The 19172-nt window shown below is 47.8% G+C and overlaps 1 protein-coding gene across 9 annotated transcripts in view; it reads left to right on the top strand.

Moving 5' to 3' along the window:
• The first annotated feature begins 10913 nt into the window (after positions 1–10913).
• The window catches only part of LOC310744841 (glutamate receptor ionotropic, NMDA 1), a 28391-nt gene continuing 20132 nt past the window's right edge, over positions 10914–19172 (top strand). For 4 of the 9 annotated variants that reach the window (XR_014539769.1, XM_083576592.1, XM_083576595.1 and 1 more), the window contains exons 1-6: positions 10919–11588; positions 13528–13662; positions 14608–14784; positions 16554–16616; positions 17846–17946; positions 18889–19010. Coding sequence is in view for 7 of the 9 variants with exons in the window: in XM_083576592.1 (XP_083432718.1) it covers positions 11340–11588; positions 13528–13662; positions 14608–14784; positions 16554–16616; positions 17846–17946; positions 18889–19010 (847 nt within the window). In the remaining 2 variants the exon portion in view is untranslated. Of the gene's footprint in view, positions 11589–13527; positions 13663–14607; positions 14785–16553; positions 16617–17845; positions 17947–18888; positions 19011–19172 lie in introns of all 9 variants that reach the window. The other 5 variants (XR_014539768.1, XM_083576590.1, XM_083576589.1 and 2 more) reach the window with 4 other exon arrangements.

The following is a 19172-nucleotide window of genomic DNA, read 5'->3' as shown; positions in this document are numbered from 1 at the left end:
CTGAACAACTCCAGGCACGCCTGGAAGAAGTGGACCATTTGGATCCCTTCCAGTTGGGATTCAGGCCTCATCATGGGACTGAAACTGCCTTGGTCGCACTGGTCAGTGATCTCCGGTGGGTTTGGGACAAAGGTGAGAGCTGTTTCCAAGTTCTGCTGGATCTCTCATCGGCTTTTGACACCATCAACCATAACATCCTTCTGGACCATCTATACAGTGGTCCCGCTCCTTCCTCCTGGGCCATGTTCAGAAAGTGGTGGTGGGGATGAGTGTTCAGACCCCTGGGCTCTCACTTGTGGGGTGCCTCAGGGTTCTGTCCTCTCCCCCATGCTTTCCAACACCTACATGCAGGCGCTAGGAGAGATCATCAGGGGTTTGGGCTGGGTGTTCATCAGTATGCAGATGATACCCAGCTCTACCTCTCTTTCAAATCAGAACCAGTGAAGGCGGTGAAGGTCCTGTGTGAGTGTCTGGAGGTGGTTGGAGGATGGATGGTGGCTAACAGATTGAGGTTGAATCCTGACAAGACAGAAGTACTTTTTTGGGGGGACAGAAGGCAGGCAGGTGTGGAGGACTTCCTGGTCCTGAATGGGGTAACAGTGCCCCTGACGGACCAGGTGTGCAGCTTGGGAGTCATTTTGGACTCACAGCTGTCCATGGAGGCACAGGTCAAATCTGTGTCCAGGGCAGCTATTTACCAGCTCCATCTGGTATGCAGGCTGAGACCCTACCTGCCCACGGACTGTCTCGCCAGAGTGGTGCATGCTCTAGTTATCTCTTGCTTGGACTACTGCAATGTGATCTATGTGGGGCTACCTTTGAAGGTGACCCGGAAACTACAACTAATCCAGAATGCAGCAGACGAGACCACATAACACCAGTCTTGAAAGACCTACATTGGCTCCCAGTACATTTCCGAGCACAATTCAAAGTATTGGTGCTGACCTTTAAAGCCCTATACAGTCTCGGTCCAGTATACCTGAAGGAGCGTCTCCACCCCCATTCATTCTGACCAGACATTGAGGTCCAGTGTCGAGGGCCTTCTGGCGGTTCCCTCACTGCGAGAAGCAAAGATACAGGGAACCAGGCAGAGGGCCTTCTCGGTAGTGGTGCCCACCCTGTGGAATGCCCTCCCACCAGATGTCAAAGAGAAAAACAACTACCAAACTTTTAGAAGACATCTGAAGGCAGCCCTGTTTAGGGAAGCTTTTAATGTTTGATGGACTGTTGCATTTTAATATTTTGTTGGAAGCCGCAAATAATAATAATAATAATAATAATAATAATTATTATTATTATTATTATTATTATTATTATTATTATTATTATGTAAGCTGAGTCACACAACACAATAAGCCAAACTGATGCTTACTGAGACTGTGCAAATGTGGGCTTCCAGAGAGGGGCTCACAGCCACTTTAGTTCCCATGCCCCCTCAGTTTTTTTACTGATGCACTGAATTACCGATAATTACCGGTAAAAATTGGTTTAGCAAAGGTGTGGAGCAACTTTGGCCCTCCAGATGTTGCCAAACATCCCTGGCCTGCACCTTTGAAGCCTCAGTAAGCCATAGCCTGGCTAACCATGTCATGCAAATGTAGTGTGTATAGCAAACTTTGTTCATGGGACAGCATTCCAGCAGCTTCACCTGTAAGTGAAGAAAGCGACTGCTTGTGAGAACTAACCTATGCTGGCGTCACATTTAAAACAATGGTTGTAAGCCAGCATTAATTTTCCAGCTTTTCTCCTTCATTTTATTTGTTGCTTTTTCAGGCTTTGCTCTTCTTGTTTCTATTTGCCTTCTCATTCCTATTCTCCCTCTTGCACTTGTGCCTTCACAGGTTGCTGTTGAACTGAACAGAAATAATGGAGCTGAACTTTTGAACTCCCGATGGGTAGATGCCAAAGTTACCTTTGAGGCTCTTATAAATGTTGAAAGGTAGGGTCCTTGAAACCACAAACGGAGCAAACAAAAGCCAACCTTCATTTGAAATGCTTACCCTGGAAGGCTATGTTTTGTATTATTCAACTTACTTTTCTTTGTTTGAAAAATATACTACGACGTTTTAACACTACATTTAAATATTAATTTCATATTTTTCATTATTTGAGCAGCACAGTTATTCAAGTCATTCCCACAACAGTCTGCAACAACCAGTGCTCTGAGTCATTGTAAGGATGGGCATTTGCTAAATTCTGAGATTAACAAGTTAGGGCAGAATATCTCAAAAATTCCCTCCCCAACACTCACTTTAAACTTTTATGCACTGCACAACCTATACACCTCATTAGGCATTTCTACACAGCTTCTATGCCCCTTCAGTCTTCCTGCTCACTTTCCCCCTACTCCCTGTACCCCTCTCTGGTGCCCCTGGAGTCAGGCTTTAGGGCAGAAGTTCAGGAACCTACTAGCAGACTGAACAGAAGGGTTCCCAAATGCAACAAATAAGTGAAGTGGAGGGAGCTCTATTAAGTCTAACTTTGCCACAGGTGCCACTTACTCTCCAATTCCCTCCCCCCCCCTTACACAGAGTGCCACTTTCCCCATGTACACTCCAGTTTCTCACTAACCTCTTCATGTGCCACAGCTGTGTTACCCCAGAAGGGAAAACCCCCTCCTCTGGGGTCCTGCTATGTTGTTGTTGTTGTTCTCTGCAATTATCTTAGACGGTAAAAATTATGCAAAAAATTGGAAGGCTATAAAAAGTACATGATCTTTACAGGAGAAAATCCAGCTTTCCCTGGTGCAAAATTTGTGACCTCCTACCCTGAGTAATCTGATTCTAGAAACAGAGGCTTCAATCAAAGGGCCTGGTGTAAGGGACTTGTGCATACTTGCTGGGTTTATTGAAGCAGCTAGTGATTGCATATGCCATTTTTGTTGTTAAAAAGTGTGGCACTTACTGTAACAATTTCATGGCACCTATTTTTCTAGGGGGGAAAGCACTGGATTATGTTAGTTCCACTCATGTCCCAGTGAAACCAGTGAGACAGGCTAGTCATGACTTAAGCCTGTTGATTTCAATGGGAACAGAGACTGCAATCCTTTACACACTTACCATGGATTATCCCCCATTGAATTCAGTTGGATTAATTTTTGAGTAGATATGTGTATTATCTGGATCCCTCTTAAAATATTTATGTATTCAGAGGTTTAGCTTGTTGTCTTCTGAAAGAATGTGGTGAACATCAAATTGGGTAATTGGTTACATAAGGCAGTTCCCGCATCATTCAGGCAGGGGCATAGGAAGGGGGGCAGTGGGGGCAGTCCGCCCTGGGTGTCATCCCTGAGGGAGAGTGACAAAATCCCCCCTGGGCAGATCGCCGCCCTACCCCCTGGGCACTTATCGCCTCCAATGGCCGCCAATTGCTGTGCCGATCGCCCCTAATGGGCACAGATCACTGCTCTGATTGCCCGCTGGGCGGCTCACCCTGCCCCCTGGGTGCACAGCATGTGCGCTGCTCCGGGTGCCCGAACGGGTAGCTCAGCTGCTGCATTCAGGCAGTGTACAAATCTAATTAATACAGTAGTGATTAATACATCAAACATGGGGTTCATACTTAACATAAAACTACAAACCCCAAAATCTGGAATCCCCTCCAAACCTGTGCCAAACCTTTGCAGTTGTTTTGCAGTGAAAACCCCAGGTTTTGTAGTGCCCCACAAACTGAGCAATTGCTATTCCAGCCTAGGGTCATAGCTTTCCAACTAAACAGGAAGAACTTTCTGATGGTAAGAGCTGTTTGACAGTGGAGTGGACTCCCACAAGACTCTTCTTCCTTGGAGGTTTTTAAGCAGAGGTTGGATGGCCATCTGTCCTGGATGCTTTAGTTGAGATCCCTGCACTGCAGGGGGTTGGGTTAGATGACTCTTGGGGTCCCTTCCAACTCTACAATTCTACGATTCTATGAAATAGCATTGACCTGTTGTGTATCATGTTTCCTATGATGCATATAGGATGCACTATAATTTTCTTCTTCTTCTTCTTCTTCTTCTTCTTCGTGGGTTTCTTAAACTCTAAGTCTTCTTAAAGTTTCATTAGAGAAATGCAAGTTATGTTGGGAGTTCGGAAATAAAATAAGGAAGGATTTGGCCTTGCTGTTTGTTTTGGGTCACTCACTCTCAGCCTAACCCACTTCGCAGGGGGGTTGAGAGGATAAACTGAAAGGGGAAAACCATGAATGTTGCCCTCAACTCCTAAGGGCTCTAACATCATAACAACCACCTTTACTACCTGGAAGCTTTGGGCATGACATAATGGTCAGGCATCTCATGGTTTTGTTTTATTTTTTATGTTTGTTAAGTATGGGGCACAGGATGGCACAACCAGCTGCAGGGTTGTAGTCCTGAAATTTCTAGCTCGGACTTTGTCTCATATATTAATATTCATAGGAACAAGATCTAAGGATGCTGCTGAAGACCTCCATTGGCATAGTGCTGGAAGGGATAAGTGACCAGTGGTGAACACCCAAGGATGTTACATATATCTTAAACATGCAGAGGCAAGATAATTACTTCTGTGGCCTGCTGCTCTGCTCCACCAAAACTTTTTTTAATCATTTGCTCTTCACAGAGCTTGGTATATTTTGGCCAACAGTGACAGGGCACGCCCAGGATGGGAGAGCAAGCGCACCAGAAGCAGGCTCCAATATGCAGGTCTAAACCATAACTCTGATATTTCATTAGTTCCATTGCATACCAATTCGATTCTGGGCCTAATTCAATATGCTATTTTTGGCATTTAAATCTCTAAATGATTATGAATCAGTCACCTTAAGGAGGGCCCGGGCACCAAGGCTGCAATTCCAGCTCCACTTACCTAGGAGTAAGCTCCCTTGAATTCAATAGCACTTGCTTCCGAGTAGAAATGGTTAGGGTTACACTGTGAAATGAGTCCCTGCTCTCACTGCCACTTACTTCATTGTGTCAGGCAAGCATAAGAGACATGGCTTTTTGTGTGGTGCTGCCATGTTTCTGGTCTCCTTGTTGAAATCCATCAGTGACTCTCCTTGATTCCCCACCCCGGAAACTGAAGCTATTTTTATTTTTATTGCAGTAGGCTTTTAATGTGTAATTGTAGACCTCACTGCTGCCTGACTTCATTGTGATTTTCCTGTGATAATGTATTATCTGTTTCATACTGTTAATTGCTATGATTCTTTTTCATCTACACTGTTAGCCACTCTGAGCATCAATAGAACAATAAAATCACAATAATCAATTATGCAAATGACTACTGTGCTTCATTTCTTCTATTTTCTTCTGTATTGTTATTATTACTTAAATTTCTATACTGCCCTTCATCTGAAGATCACAGGGTGGTTTACAGTATAAAAACACAACAATATATAGCATAATAACAAAGAAAAACACCCCCAGCTTAAAAGACCACTGGTTGCTTAATTAGCCAAAGGCCTGGGAGAAGAGGAATGTTTTTGCCTGGCACCTAATTGATATATGATGCAAAGGGAATGCATAATCTTTAGATTTCCCTTTAGATTTAGATTTCAAGTTTTTATGTGGAGATTGCAGTTGTCGTTCTGGCTAGTAGTAATCAATAAAAGCCATTAAGTCATTATTATAAAGAGGAAGAGCATGAAATTATTCAGGACATCAACATCTAAAGAGAGTATCATGGGTGGAGATGTTCGTCCTGTTTCAAAAGAATTTCAGAGAACAGGATGCATTCTTCATAGCGTACTCTTCAACGTTTGCCTTCATGACAGTAACACTTCAGTTAATTGTACTGGAAGACCGACTCCTATATTCAAATATATAATTTTTGGATTGCATCCAGCACATTACAGTATTTCTGGAACGTTTCCCTGTAACCTTTTAATCCATTAAAACCAACACACCTAAACCCTTGTTAGTTCAGGTACTGTGACTCCCACCCAGAGGATAAATTACACATTACATATAATGCTCTTCCAAAGGTTGTTTAAATATTAAAATCAGCCTTTGAAGTTGCAGTACTGTTTGGAAGAGTAGTTTGGGGAGAGTCTGTGCAAACCAGGGGTAGGAGACCTCTGGATGATATAGGATCCCAACTCCCATTTGCCTCAGCCAGTTTGACTAATTGTCAGGGATGTAGTCCAACAAAATCTAGAAGGCCGCGGGTTTCCCACTTCTAGATTAAACCATTCCCCACCGGCTGGTTCCCACGAAAGTCATCTCAACAGGGTAGAACCCGTGGCAATGACTCATTCCACTTACATAGAGATACAGTCAATAAGATAGCATGCGAAAGCTACAACTGGAATGGAAAGGAAACTTGCATTGAAAACAGATGGCAGCAGCATAGAGTTTAATGCAGGGATGGGAACGTGTGGCTCTCTAGGTGTTAAGACTCCCAACTCCCATCAGCTAGCCTGTATGGCCAGTGGTCAGGGATGTTGAAAACTGTAAGCCGAACAATATCTGGAAGGCCACATGCTTCCCTGTCCCTTGTTTAACCTGACAAGGACTAAAGGGCAGGAAGGCACTGATCCACAAAAAGTAGCTACAGAATCTAAGGGCAGTGCCAAAAGTTTGGAAAGTGGTGAGAAAGTTTTAAGGTTGTTGTGTGTGCTGCAGGTAGGGCTGCCAACTGACCAGGGTGGTACTGGAATTACACTTGTGCCTTTTATCAGCAGCTTGTTCTGCAAAAATCAGCAAGTGAAGGTCTTCAGGATATGTAGATAATAAACACATTTTGCACCTAACAAATGCCTCCCATTCCACAAAGACTTCTGCTTCATCAAGGGAACTTTCCTTCCCTCTCCTCAAATCTCCTCAGGAGGGTTGGGGTAAAACCCAGAACAGATTTTTTTTTGGGTGGGGGGGAGGGAAGGAGAGGAGAAGAAGGAGGGAAAGTTCCATTGTATGAATAGAATGACTTCGTTGGGGAAGCCCAAAGTTTGCATATCAAGCTGCTGTTAAAGCAGAGGAGAGGAGCTAGTCCAAAGCTGGCAAGCCTTAATCAATTTACGTACATTATGGCTCAAGGTGTTTTTTTGTTTTAAAAAAACCTCATGTGTAGTCTCTCCCACCACTGCCTTATTCATCAATGAATTTTCTTGTGAATTCTAGTTAGAAAGTGTTCCAGTTAAGGCCTCCTGCTGCCTTCACCTTTCCACTGCCTCTAGCATTTCTCTGCCTATTCATGGCAATGGTGGCAGTGATGGCCCCTTCAGTGCTGGTCCCAGCTTAATTCTCCATTTTTGCTACCACTTTAGTGACAGTTACCTTCGTCATATTACATTTTCCCTGTTATCTCTGTTTTAGTGGTGAAAGTGTTAATAAGCTCCACTGTCTCCACCTACTTTCTCTCCGTCTTGCTCTTTGAAGGCAGGAGGTGGAGAACCTTGAAGGGATGCAGGAACAGCTGGGTTGGCCATCAGCCCCAGGAGCCCCCTAAACAGAGGGCCTTGGAAGGGGGTGTTTCCCCCTATTAAGTTGCCCATCAAGTCCTTCACTAAAAGAAAGTCCACAATTTATACAACAAATTTCCTACTCTGCTCAGAGTAATGCTCATGTAATGCCTTTCATTACATAACTTTCTTGATACATGCTACAACACAGCAGAGATTAAGACATATTCACACTAATAATTATATGAGTAGTATAGGAATTTAAACAGCCATGGCTTTCCCCATACAATACTGGGAATACTGATTAAGTGCAAGGTTCTCAGCTGGAGATCTCTTGAACTTTCCAAGAGCTACAGTTCTCAGGATTCACTTAGGGGAGAGTGACTTTATGCCAGTTTATGGATGTAGAAACATTACTGGGAGAATTTCGATTAAAAATTCCCTAGATGAGATAACAACATGGGACAAAGGCTAAGCCTCAACACAAAGCCTCTTGTGTCACAGAAGCTTAAAACCAATCTCCCAACCTGTAGACTTCTCTCTCTCTCTCTCTCTCTCTCTCTCTCTCTCTCTCTCTCTCTCTCTGTATGTGTGTGCGTCCACGCATGCAAAGAGAAATGGAAATGCAACCTATTATCTCCATTGGCTTTTACTTTATACCTCATCACCTCTACTCCTTGCAGACTAAATTTGAAAGGTGGACTGGGCTGGGAAAAGGGCATCCCAAATCAAACTGCCATCCTTGCCAGGCCTAAACTGACCTTCAAGTTTGAGGTTTGCCATCACTGCTTTATTGTAACTGAAATAATTTATATCAGCCATAAGTGGTGTTTCAATGTACATGACTCCCCTTCCCACACTCCCTGTTACTTTTTGGAAAGGAACACCTGGAAGAAAGCAGGAGGCAGGGTGGGAGGGTTTGGTGGGGAGCACAGTCAGAAGCGATGTGTCTCCTGGAGGCAAATGATGGAATGCTATGGACTGTACTTAAGAGTGCACTTCTATATGCATATACTTGAAAGTAACAGTTGTATGCAAAGGACTTACCAGTACTCTGTGGTGTGTTTATGATTGCAGTTCTAAAGTTCCGCTGTTTAATGGACCTTATTCAGAGTGTGCATAAAATTGCAGCCAAAGATATATATTCGCTCCTAATGTTTCAAGTGAAAAATCTGAGTGCATGAAAACCAGCCAGGTAGTTCAGTATTAGCCAGGTGGGAACTCTTCAAGAGACAGTAACATAGTCATGGCTATGAGACAGATTACAGCAGCCTCAGGGTCTTTTATTATAGTGGCAAAGGCAAGGAGCAGTGAAATGGAAAGTGGAGGGGCTCCCAGCAGTAGGATAATTCGGGTCACTTTTACTCATGGCCAAGCAGGAACTCATGAGAATGTGGAGGGGTTATTTAAGGCAAGAAAAGTACCTACCGTATGACAGCTTTACCAGTTAGCACTATTGAGTGATTTATTTATTCTTTAAGGAAGCAACATGAACTATTTTGCAACTGGTATTTAATGCTAGCAATGCACAACTCCTTTAAAACCAAAGTGCTGGTGACGTGGCCATTTGGTTTCTCATCTACCAATAAATTTAAGGACTCATATCATATCTAGTAGGACATGCTTAATACCATGTGACTGTTATCCCAGCATGGATCCTTTGGTTGAGCAGTGCTGTCACGAGATATTGGGCGGGTGGTATCAGTGGCGTAGCGTGGGGGGTGCAGGGGGGGCGGGCCGCACCGGGCGCAACATCTGGGGTTAGGGCAAATCCATGGGTTAGGGGGCGCAAATCCACGGGTTAGGGGGCGCAAATTACTTGCCTTGCCCCGGGTGCTGACAACCCACGCTACGCCACTGGGTGGTATTCCAAAAGGGGAAAGGTCTCGGCCGGAAAAGACGGCTTTCCGCCTTCGCAAACTCCCCCTGCATGACTCTCCGTTTATTTCTCCTGTTCGTAACCGCAGGGATTTATTTAAAAAAGTCTCCCCTCCAGCGGTGGGCGTTGGCATAGCCTCCGACATTTCTCCGATGGAAATAGGGACGTCCCACAGAACAGCGGAATCTTCCGGGATCCCGGTAGAAACTGGGCTGGATTCTTCTATCCCGGGAGAGAAAGGGGTGCTCGGAGGGTCTGCTTCCTCGGGCGGCTTTCCCTTCTAGCCACTCCAGCTTGGAGGGCGGAGGGAGGAGGAGGAGGAGGAAGAAACGCAGCTCCGGGTTCGCCGGGCAGACCGGGCGGCGTCCCGCTTTCTCTGGGTGGTAGTTTTGGTGGTGGTGTTCGTTCGTTCGTTCGTTCCTTCCTTCCTTCCCTCCCTCCCTCCCTCCCTCTATATATAACTGTGGTTTTTTGGGGGGGATTATTCAAGGGAAATCTGAAAATCAGCCAGGGTGTGTGTGTATTGGGGGGGGGGGCGTCCGCTGCCCGGATTCGGGAGCACCGGATGGAAGAGCTGGAAAGGAGAGCGTGGGTCATGTGGCCTGACCCGCCGCAAGGGAGCGATCTCGCATCTGGAACACGGTACCGAGGGCCGTACGAACCTCCCAGGAAGAAGGAGAGAAGGAAAGAAATCACCATCATAAATAAATCATCATCATTTTTTATTTGTATACCGTCTTTCTACCTTACAAGACTCAAGGCGCTTTGCAAGGTGGAGAAGCAAAAAATGTACACCTGATAATCGAATGCAATAGAAAAATGTGATAATAAAAGAAAAATTTAAAATAAGCAAGCAACATCCAATAAAGTAACATTAAACCATGATTAGACTAGAGAATAAGATAAAAAGTTCAAGAGAAATCCATATAATATATAAAAGTTATATATCCATATAAACATATCAATCCATATAAAATCCAGAAATCCATATAAACATATAAAAGTTAAAGAGAAATAATTTCTATACCACAATCAATAAAACAATGGCAAGCCACAGTACAATACAATACAAATTGAGAAGCAGAGACTAGCAGCTGTGGGTCCCCAGATGTTGTTGGACTGCAACTCCCATCATTCCTAGCTAGCAAGGCCAGAGCTCAGGGATGACGGGAGTTGTAGTCCAGGGGGGCGAATCTCTTGAGCTTTGGCTTTCCGCAGCCCCCCTGTTTTGTATATTGGGGGGCACATTCTATAAAGATTTACAGGGTGGGGGGAATCTCTCGAGCGGTCCCCCTGCTTTGTATATTGGGGAGCACATTCTATAAATATATTTGGGGGGGGCGAATCTCTTGAGCGGGGAGGTCTGGCTTTCCTCCACCTCTGCTTTGTATTGGGGGGGGCACATCCTAGGAAGGTTGACGGGGTGGGGGGAATCTCTTGAGCGGCCCCCTTGCTTTGCATATTGGGGGGTACATCCTATAAAGATTTTGGGGGGGCGGCCAATCTCTTGATTTCCTCTGCTCCCCCCCGCGATTTCTCCAGCCCCCCATCCCCACCCCGCTTTTATCTCTCCCTCCCCCCCCTCTCGCCCCAAGCCCTGCCCCCCCACCCGACACCAAACGCCGCCGCATTGGCCTGCCGCTGCCTCCTCCTCCTCCTCTCCTGCGCGCGGACGCGCGCACGGGTGCGCGCCTGTCTTTGCAGGGGAATTTCGGCGCCGCGGACAGCGCCATTGTGCTTCAGCACCGCGGACGGGGCCGACCCCCCCTTTTTTGCGGGGAGATCCGGCGGCTGTTTGCAAGGGGGTGGGCATTCAGGGACTGTGAATTTTTTGCGGGGGCGGGGGGGGGATTCAGCACCAGGGACAGTGGCGTCTTGCGGGGGGGCCAATTCAACACCAGGGACTGTGACGTTTTTTGCCAGCGGTGGCAATTCAGCACCAGGGACAGCAGTCTTTTGCAAAGGGCCAATTCAGCACCAGGGACAGCAGCAGCCTCTGCTTCTTCCACAGGGCCGCTTCAGGACCACGGATAGACCCTCTTGCGTGGCAGTTCTCCGCCGCCTGGGGGGCCCTTGGGCTGCGCCGGGCGACGGTGGGGTGACCGCCATGCGCCTCCTGCTGCTGGCCGTGCTGCTGTGCTTCTCGGTGGCGCGGGGGGGCTGCGAGCCCAAGGTGGTGAACATCGGGGCGGTGCTGAGCACCAAGAGGCACGAGCAGGTCTTCCGCGAGGCCATCAACCAGGCCAACAAGCGCCATGGCACCTGGAAGATCCAGCTCAACGCCACCTCCGTCACCCACAAGCCCAACGCCATCCAGATGGCCCTCTCCGTCTGCGAGGACCTCATCTCCAGCCAGGTAGCCGCACCGCGCCGCCCAAGAACCGGTCGGGGGACTCCCCCTAGGGACTCCTCCTCGATGTGATGGGCCAAGCTCTTGACCTGGTGGACTGCTTGGCCCCAGAAAGGACCACCCAAGGACCCCTGGATCCTGTGGACTGTGGGCTTGGGGCACCAGCATAGGGCACTCTTGGCCCTAGAGACCACCCTAGGGACCCCCTTCCAGTCCTCAAGAATTAGCCTAGGGGCTCCTTGACCTGATGGACTGGTTGGCCCTAGAAAGGAACACCCAGGGACCCCGGGATCCTGTGAACCAGAGTGTGGGTTTGGGCACCAACCTAGGGATCTGCGGGCTGCAGAGACTGACCTTGGGACCCTACCACCCTAAGGACTGGCCTAGGGACTTCTTGACCCTTCTAAGGGCCAGCCAACAACCCCTTGACCCTGTGGACCAGCCTTTTGGCTTGGGGCACCAGCCCAGGGATACCCTCTCTCTCTCTCTCTCTCTCTCTCTCTCTCTCTCTCTCTCTTTCCTTCTCTCCCTCCCTCCCTCTCTCCCTTTTTCTTTCTCTTTCTCTCCCTCTCTTTCTCTCTTTATTTCTCTCCCCCTCTCTCCCCCTTTCTCTCCCCTTTTTTCTCTTCCTCCCTCTCTCCCCCTCTTTCTCTCTTTATTTTTTCTCCTTCTATCCATCTTTCTTTTTCTTTCTCTCCCTCTCTTTCTCTCCCTCTCTTTCCCTCTTTATTTCTCTCCCCACCTCTCTCCCCTCTCTCTTTCTCTCTCTATCTCTCCCTCCCTTACTCTCCCCTCTCTTTTCTCTTTTTCTCCTTCTCTCTCCCCCTCTCCCCCTCCCTCCCTCCCTCTTACACACCCACATATTGGGACTTAAAAATACCCCAACACAGCCCATTTCTCAAGGAACAAACCGGGTCCCCAAGTTATCAAATGGTGCTATTTTGACCCCATTTATGTCTCGTTTGGTATCTCCTTTGAAGCCACCCAAATTGCAGACCTGATCGACATTTACAGACTTCCTTCTTTCCCCAAACAGAGCAGAAAGGGCCATTTATAGGAGAAGCCAGCAAAGGGAGGAGGACGTTTCCATGGAAACGCCATCTCAGTTGCTTCCATAGGGTTGGTTCCTTCCATCGATTGCTCTTCGCCTCCTTCTTGCCAGACCATTTCATCATAAATAGTCCCTGGAGGGGAAATGGCATTTAGGCCTTAAATGTGCGGTTAAGGAAATCATATTATCTTGCAATCTGGCTGGGCCGACTTCTCTCTCTGCCTGTCAAAGCCTGGGCATTCGAGAATGTCCATAATTAAATGGGAGAAACGTTGGAGGGGAATGGCTTCTTGTTGTTATTGTTGAGTCGTTTAGTCATGTCCCATTCTTCGTGACCCCATGGACCAGAGCACGCCAGGCCCTCCTGTCTTCCACTGCTTCCCACAGTTTGATCAAACTCATGTTGATCACTTTGAGAACACTGTCCCACCATCTCATCCTCTGTCTCCTTGCGCCCTCCTCCTTGCGCCCTCCATCTTTCCCAACATCAGGGTCTTTTCCAGGGACTCTTCTCAGGAGGTGGCCAAAGTCTTGAGGCCTCAGCATCAGGATCTGTCCTTCCAATGAGCACTCAGGGCTGATTTCCTTCAGAATAGGTCTGCTGGATCTTCTTGCAGTCCATGGGACTCTCAAGAGTCTCCTCCAGCACCAAAAAAGCATCCATTCTTCAGTGATCAGCCTTCTTGATGGTCCAGCTCTCACTTCCATACATCACTAGTGGGAAAACCATAGCTTGAAGTATATGGATCTTTGTCGCCAAGGTGATAGGACATCCATAATTTCATGGGAGAAACATCGGAGGGGAGAGTAGGATGTCCATATTTTCATGGGAGAAACGTCGGAGGGGAATGTTAGGACATCCGTAATTCCATGGGGAAAACGTCTCTCCCACAGGTCTACGCCATCTTGGTGAGTCACCCACCGGCTCCCAACGACCACCTCACGCCGACGCCGGTGTCATACACTGCTGGCTTCTACCGGATCCCGGTCATCGGCTTGACCACGCGCATGTCCATTTACTCAGACAAGGTAAGCCCACAGCTCCCGCTGGTCGGGACCCGCCGTTCTCCTGGACATCTGGCGAGAGAAGGCCTTGACTTCTCCTCTGCCCAGTTCCCCACCACTTCACTTCTTGCTTGGAGGGAGCCGCCAGGAGACGTTCAGAGAGGGACCCCCGGTGAGTCCAGAATGGCTGGTCCATTAGAGGCATGGTGACTCCATATCAGACCATGCCTGGTGCCCCATGCTCCTCAGAAACAGCCATTTGTTCTTCTCAAGAGTTGACGTCTTCTGAGCTCCTCCAGACCCACACTACCTTCACTGGTTGAAAGGACACTGGGTATCTTTCCCATACTGGTGAGCGCCCAGCCCAAACCTTCTGGTGGAAAGGTAGAGCTTTGTATCTTCCCCATACTGGTGGATACCCAGCTCAAACCTTCTGGAGATCTTTCCCATTGGCTTCCTAAAGAGCCCCTTCCACTGCGCAGGAGGGCCGTTGTCCACAATGGTTCCCAGGTCCCCTTCCAAGGTAGCCCCATGGAGAAAGCAGGGCAGTAGACCAAGCAGATGGCCAGGTCTTGGATGGAGCTGGTACTAGAGATGTTCTTCCACCCCAGGGGAGGGATGTTCCTCAATCTCATCTTCAAGTCACCTTCCCATGGAGACAGCAGGAGATGAGCAGAGGATGGACCTCTCTGGAGAGGCAGGTGGGGTCTCAAGATGGAAGACCTCAAGAGGCTCTTTCCACCCCATAGGAGGGACGTTGCCCAAACTCCTTTCTAGGTCCCCTTCCAAGGTAGCCCCATGGAGAACGCTTTAGCTGAGCAGAGCATGGACCTCTCTGCAGAGGCAGGTGGGGTCTCAAGATGGAACTTCTCCAGAAGCTCCTTCCACCCCGTAGGAGGGACGGCGCTTCAACCCGGACGCCCCCACCTGGTCCGCAGTGACGCCCCCTCTGGCTCCTTCTCTCCCCAGAGCATCCACCTTTCGTTCCTCCGCACGGTCCCTCCTTACTCTCACCAGTCCAATGTCTGGTTTGAGATGATGCGCTTCTACAAATGGAACCACATCATCCTCATCGTCAGCGACGACCACGAGGGCCGGGCGGCCCAGAAGAAGCTGGAGACACTCCTGGAGGAGAAAGAGTCCAAGGTCAGTAGCTTCCCGCCACCCACGCTTCTCTCGAAAGTCTCGCGCTTTGTCGTCCGTGTGTAGATTGACATCTGTAAATACACCTTCTCTCTCTTCTTCCCATTGTTAAACATGACCCACATTGTGCTCTTAAGCGCCGGCCGTCTAAGTCCCTGATCAAAGTTTGTTACTCTTTATTCATTTCACTTGCTTTGCCATGGTCGAAAAAAACCGAAATCTCCGACTACATTAAAAAAAAATGAAATCCGAAATCCGAAAGAGGCAAAAACGGGGAGACGGGGGCGGGACGTAACCTGGAGCTGGGCCAAAAACCCATTTCCTTATTGGAAGAGAGCGTCTAGGAGAGTAGGCTTGGATCATGGACTTGGGAAGGACCTGGAAGGGTTGTGTGATCCAACCAAGGCAGGAATCTCAACATAGAATCATAGAGTTGGAAAAGACCTGGAAGGGTTGTCTTGTCCAAGCAAGGCAGGAATCTCAACATAGAATCATAGAGTTGGAAGAGACCTGGAAGGGTTGTCTGGTCCAAACAATGCAGGCAACTCAACATAGAATCATGGAATGGTTGTCTGGTTCAACCAAGGCAGGAACCTCAAGATGGAATCATAGAGTTGGGAAGGAGCCCCAAGAGAGACTTGTGAGGCAGGGATAAGCAGCTCTCTTTACCTGCTTCCTTCCTCTTCTCCAAAGAAGCTCATGGTCAACACAACAATCTGATCAGTCATAATGGTCATAATTTTGTCATCTATACCCCCACCCATCAGACTGGGTTGCCCCAGATGCTCCAACATCTAGAAGAACACCATAAAAGGTCTAATCGTCCACAACTTCCCCAATCCCAGCTTCTCCTGAAGGTCCAGTTCCTTCTCTCCTGGGTTGGGGGCCCACGTGGCTCCACCCCCTCCGACATTTCTCCAGCGGAAGTGGCGGAGGGGGACTTTGAAGCCGAGCCTCCTTGGTGTGTGGTGTGAGCGGTGGCCCCACGTCGGCCATGTCAACATATATGGGTAGCCTTCCTAGATCAGACCAAAGGCAGGACATCCGGTCCATGATCCTCTTCTCGGTGGCCGTCAAGAATCCTGCAGGGAGGAAGGAGCTGAGGGTGGCGGCCTTGCCCCCGCTTTTCACTCCAAGCGGCCAGCATTCAGAGGTCTACCAACATTTGGGAAGAGGGACAACTCACCATCCCCTCCAACATTTCTCCCATGAAAATGTCCAGCTGCCCTCAGAAACTCGCAAGGTACCTTCACCGATTTAAAGGAGAGGAAGAACTTGCATGAAGCTCCAAGGAAACTTCCTAGGACACCCCCATAGGAGATCTTGTAGGAAACGTCTTAGGAAATTTTGTAGGAAATTTAATAGGAAACCCCTATAGGAAACTTTGTAGGAAAACCCCATAGAAAACCTGGTCAGGAACCCCCATTGGAAATGTCTTAAGAAACCCCCTTAGTAACCCCCATAGGAAACCTTGTAGGAAACATAATAGGAAACTTTGCAGGAAACTTAATAGGAAACCTTGTAGGAAACTTTGCAGGAAAATTTGTAGGAAATTTAACAGGAAACTTTGTAGTAACTTAATAGGAAACCTTGTAGGAAACTGAATAGGAAAGCTTGTAGGGGGTTTTCCCTGCTCCTCTGTTACGGCCCCCCCACCCCGGATCAGGAGGAGTTGGATATGGGATTTGCTTTGAGTGCCCGTCTTTCTTCTTTCAACTGTTTATAATCTTCTTCTGTGTCTGCATATTTTCTCTGTGCACATTATCCATCAGAGTAAAAAAAGGAGCTTTGACAGCCTCGAACCGCTATCCTTTGACATCAAGCGAGGACCCAAGGTATATTTGCATGGAAATGCACGCCGCCCACCAACCTAACGAGCAAAAAAATTAAAATTAAAAAATTCATAAAATTCATCAATCGGGCCGCCTCGGCCCACGGGCACCCCACAAAAAATTAGAATAAATTTTAGATATATATAGATATATATATATATATATATTAAAGGGAAAAAAATATAAAAATATCTCTGGAGCCAGCAAGCAGACTCCATGTTTTTTTGTTTTGTTTTTTGGGTCGCACGTTCTTTTCCGTTGAGATATGCTTGGTTTGAGCTTGAGTTTGAGGAGCAATCCCATCCTGGACGTCTTTCTTCGGAAGACCATGCATGTGGAGCCAGAGCGAATTTGCGAGTTTATTCCCCCCCCCCCTTGTTTCCTCTTGGACCATCTGATTCCCCCTTCCTGTTCTCCTCTTCCTGCTCTGCCCCTTCCTGTCCCAACAGGAAATGCGAGATGCTCACTTCGATTCCCTTGCAAGGCGGACCCCTTGCGTGTTTTTCCCCTCCCCCTTCCTCCCCTTTTCCTGTTTTTTATTATTATTATTATTTTGTTTTTTGGAAAAGCAACAGGCGTTTGAGCAGTCAACTGCATCGCAAAACCAGCCAGCCAACCAATATATGGATATTCGCAGTTGCCGCCTGAGGGGCTCCCTCGCCGTCGCAACGACGGCGACGACAGAGCGAAAAAGGCAGGTCGGCAATTCCCGAGACGGCGGGAATCCTGCAGAATTTGCAAAAAAAAAAATTATTGCAAATTTTGTAAGATTTTTTTTTTTTTTTTTGCAAAAAACAAATAGCGAGAAATCAATTTGCCACGGTGGGTGGAATCACTTTGGCGGCCGCTGTGTATCTCTATATATGCCTTTTTTCCTCTTTCCTGTACCAATGCACGACCTTCTTTTGGGGCTGGAGTGACTTCTGTTTGCATGCCCAGTGCAACAACAAAGAAAAATGATTCTTTTTTTAAAATAGAAAATAAAATAAAATATTAGATTTTTTATTTTTAAGGGGGGTGGGGAGGAAATTAACCCCAGCAGGAGAAAAGAAAGAAAGAAAGAACGGGGGGGGAGAAAAAAAAACCGAGGAAAAGAAATGAGGAACAACTGAGTCCTTTCCAGGTAGACCTTGGAAAGAGAGAAGGAGGTATCTTTCTGAGGAAAGCATGGCTCTCGCATGGGGGATCGGGGCCCAGCCGACTGACCCCATTTGCTCGCGCCAACCTTGCAGGCCGAGAAGGTCCTTCAGTTTGAGCCGGGCACCAAGAACGTGACGTCTCTCCTCCTGGAAGCCAAGGAACTGGAGGCCAGGGTGATCATCTTGTCTGCCAGGTGAGGGCCGGCTGGTGGGGTGGGGTTGGGGTCAGGTGAGTGGAGGCGACCCCCATTTTTCCCCCGTTCAAACTTCTCCGACGTTTCCCTCTGAGGTTTCTCCCATGAAAACAGGGACCCTCCAATTCCATCCCTTCCAGAATTTATCCCATGAAAATAGGGACTTCTACCATCCCCTCTGATGTTCCTACCATGAAGATATGGACGTCCGACCATCCCCTCTGATGTTTCTCCCATGAAACTATGGACCTCCTATTCCATTCTTTCTAGATTTCATCCCATGAAAATATAGACTTCTACCATCCCCTCTGATGTTCCTACCATGAAAATAGGGACCTCCTATTCCATCCCTTCCAGAATTTATCCCATGAAAATAGGGTCATCCTGCTATCCCCTCCGATGTTTGTCCCATGAAATTATGAGCGTTCTACCATGATGTTCCTGATGTTCCTACCATGAAGATATGGACGTCCGACCATCCCCTCTGACGTTTCTCCCATGAAAATATGGACCTCCTATTCCATTCTTTCTAGATTTCATTCCATGAAAATATAGACTTCTACCATCCCCTCTGATGTTTCTCCCATGAAAATAGGGACCTTCTATTTCATTCTTTCCAGAATTCATCCCATGAAAATATGGACTTCCACCATTGCCTCTGACATTTATCCCATGAAAATAGGGACGTCCTATTCCATCCCTTCCAGAATTCATCCCACGAAAATAGGGACATCCTAGCATCCCCTCCGACGTTTCTCCCATGAAATTATGGATGTCCTACCACCCACTCTGACATTTATCCCATTAAAATGCTGACGTCCTACCATCCCCTCTGATATTTCTCTCAAGGAAATAGGGACCTCCTATTCCATCCCCTCCGCCGTTTCTCCCAACAAAATACGAACGTCCTACCATCCCAACAGCCTTCTTCTCTTTCTCCAGTGAGGACGACGCCACCACCGTCTACACGGCCGCAGCCAAAGAAAACATGACAGGTCCCGGCTATGTCTGGCTGGTGGGGGAACGGGAGATCTCCGGCAATGCCCTACGCAATGCGCCAGAAGGTAACCTGGGACCCCTCCCCATGGTCCAGCTGCCCCATGGTTGATTGCCCAGCGGTGCTCTCCTTCCCTTCTCTAAATCCATTCGGAGGTCTCCGCCCCGCAGCGAGTTCACCTGGATTACCTCTGGGGTCCCAGCCAACCCAGTCATCTGTCTCCACCCCC

The sequence above is a fragment of the Podarcis filfolensis genome (genome assembly GCF_964270895.1).
Source record: "Podarcis filfolensis genome assembly, chromosome: 11".
Classification (NCBI taxonomy): Eukaryota; Metazoa; Chordata; class Lepidosauria; order Squamata; family Lacertidae; genus Podarcis; species Podarcis filfolensis.
The sequence above is the reverse complement of the archived record's forward strand: the minus strand, read 5'-3'. Positions and strand labels throughout refer to the sequence as shown.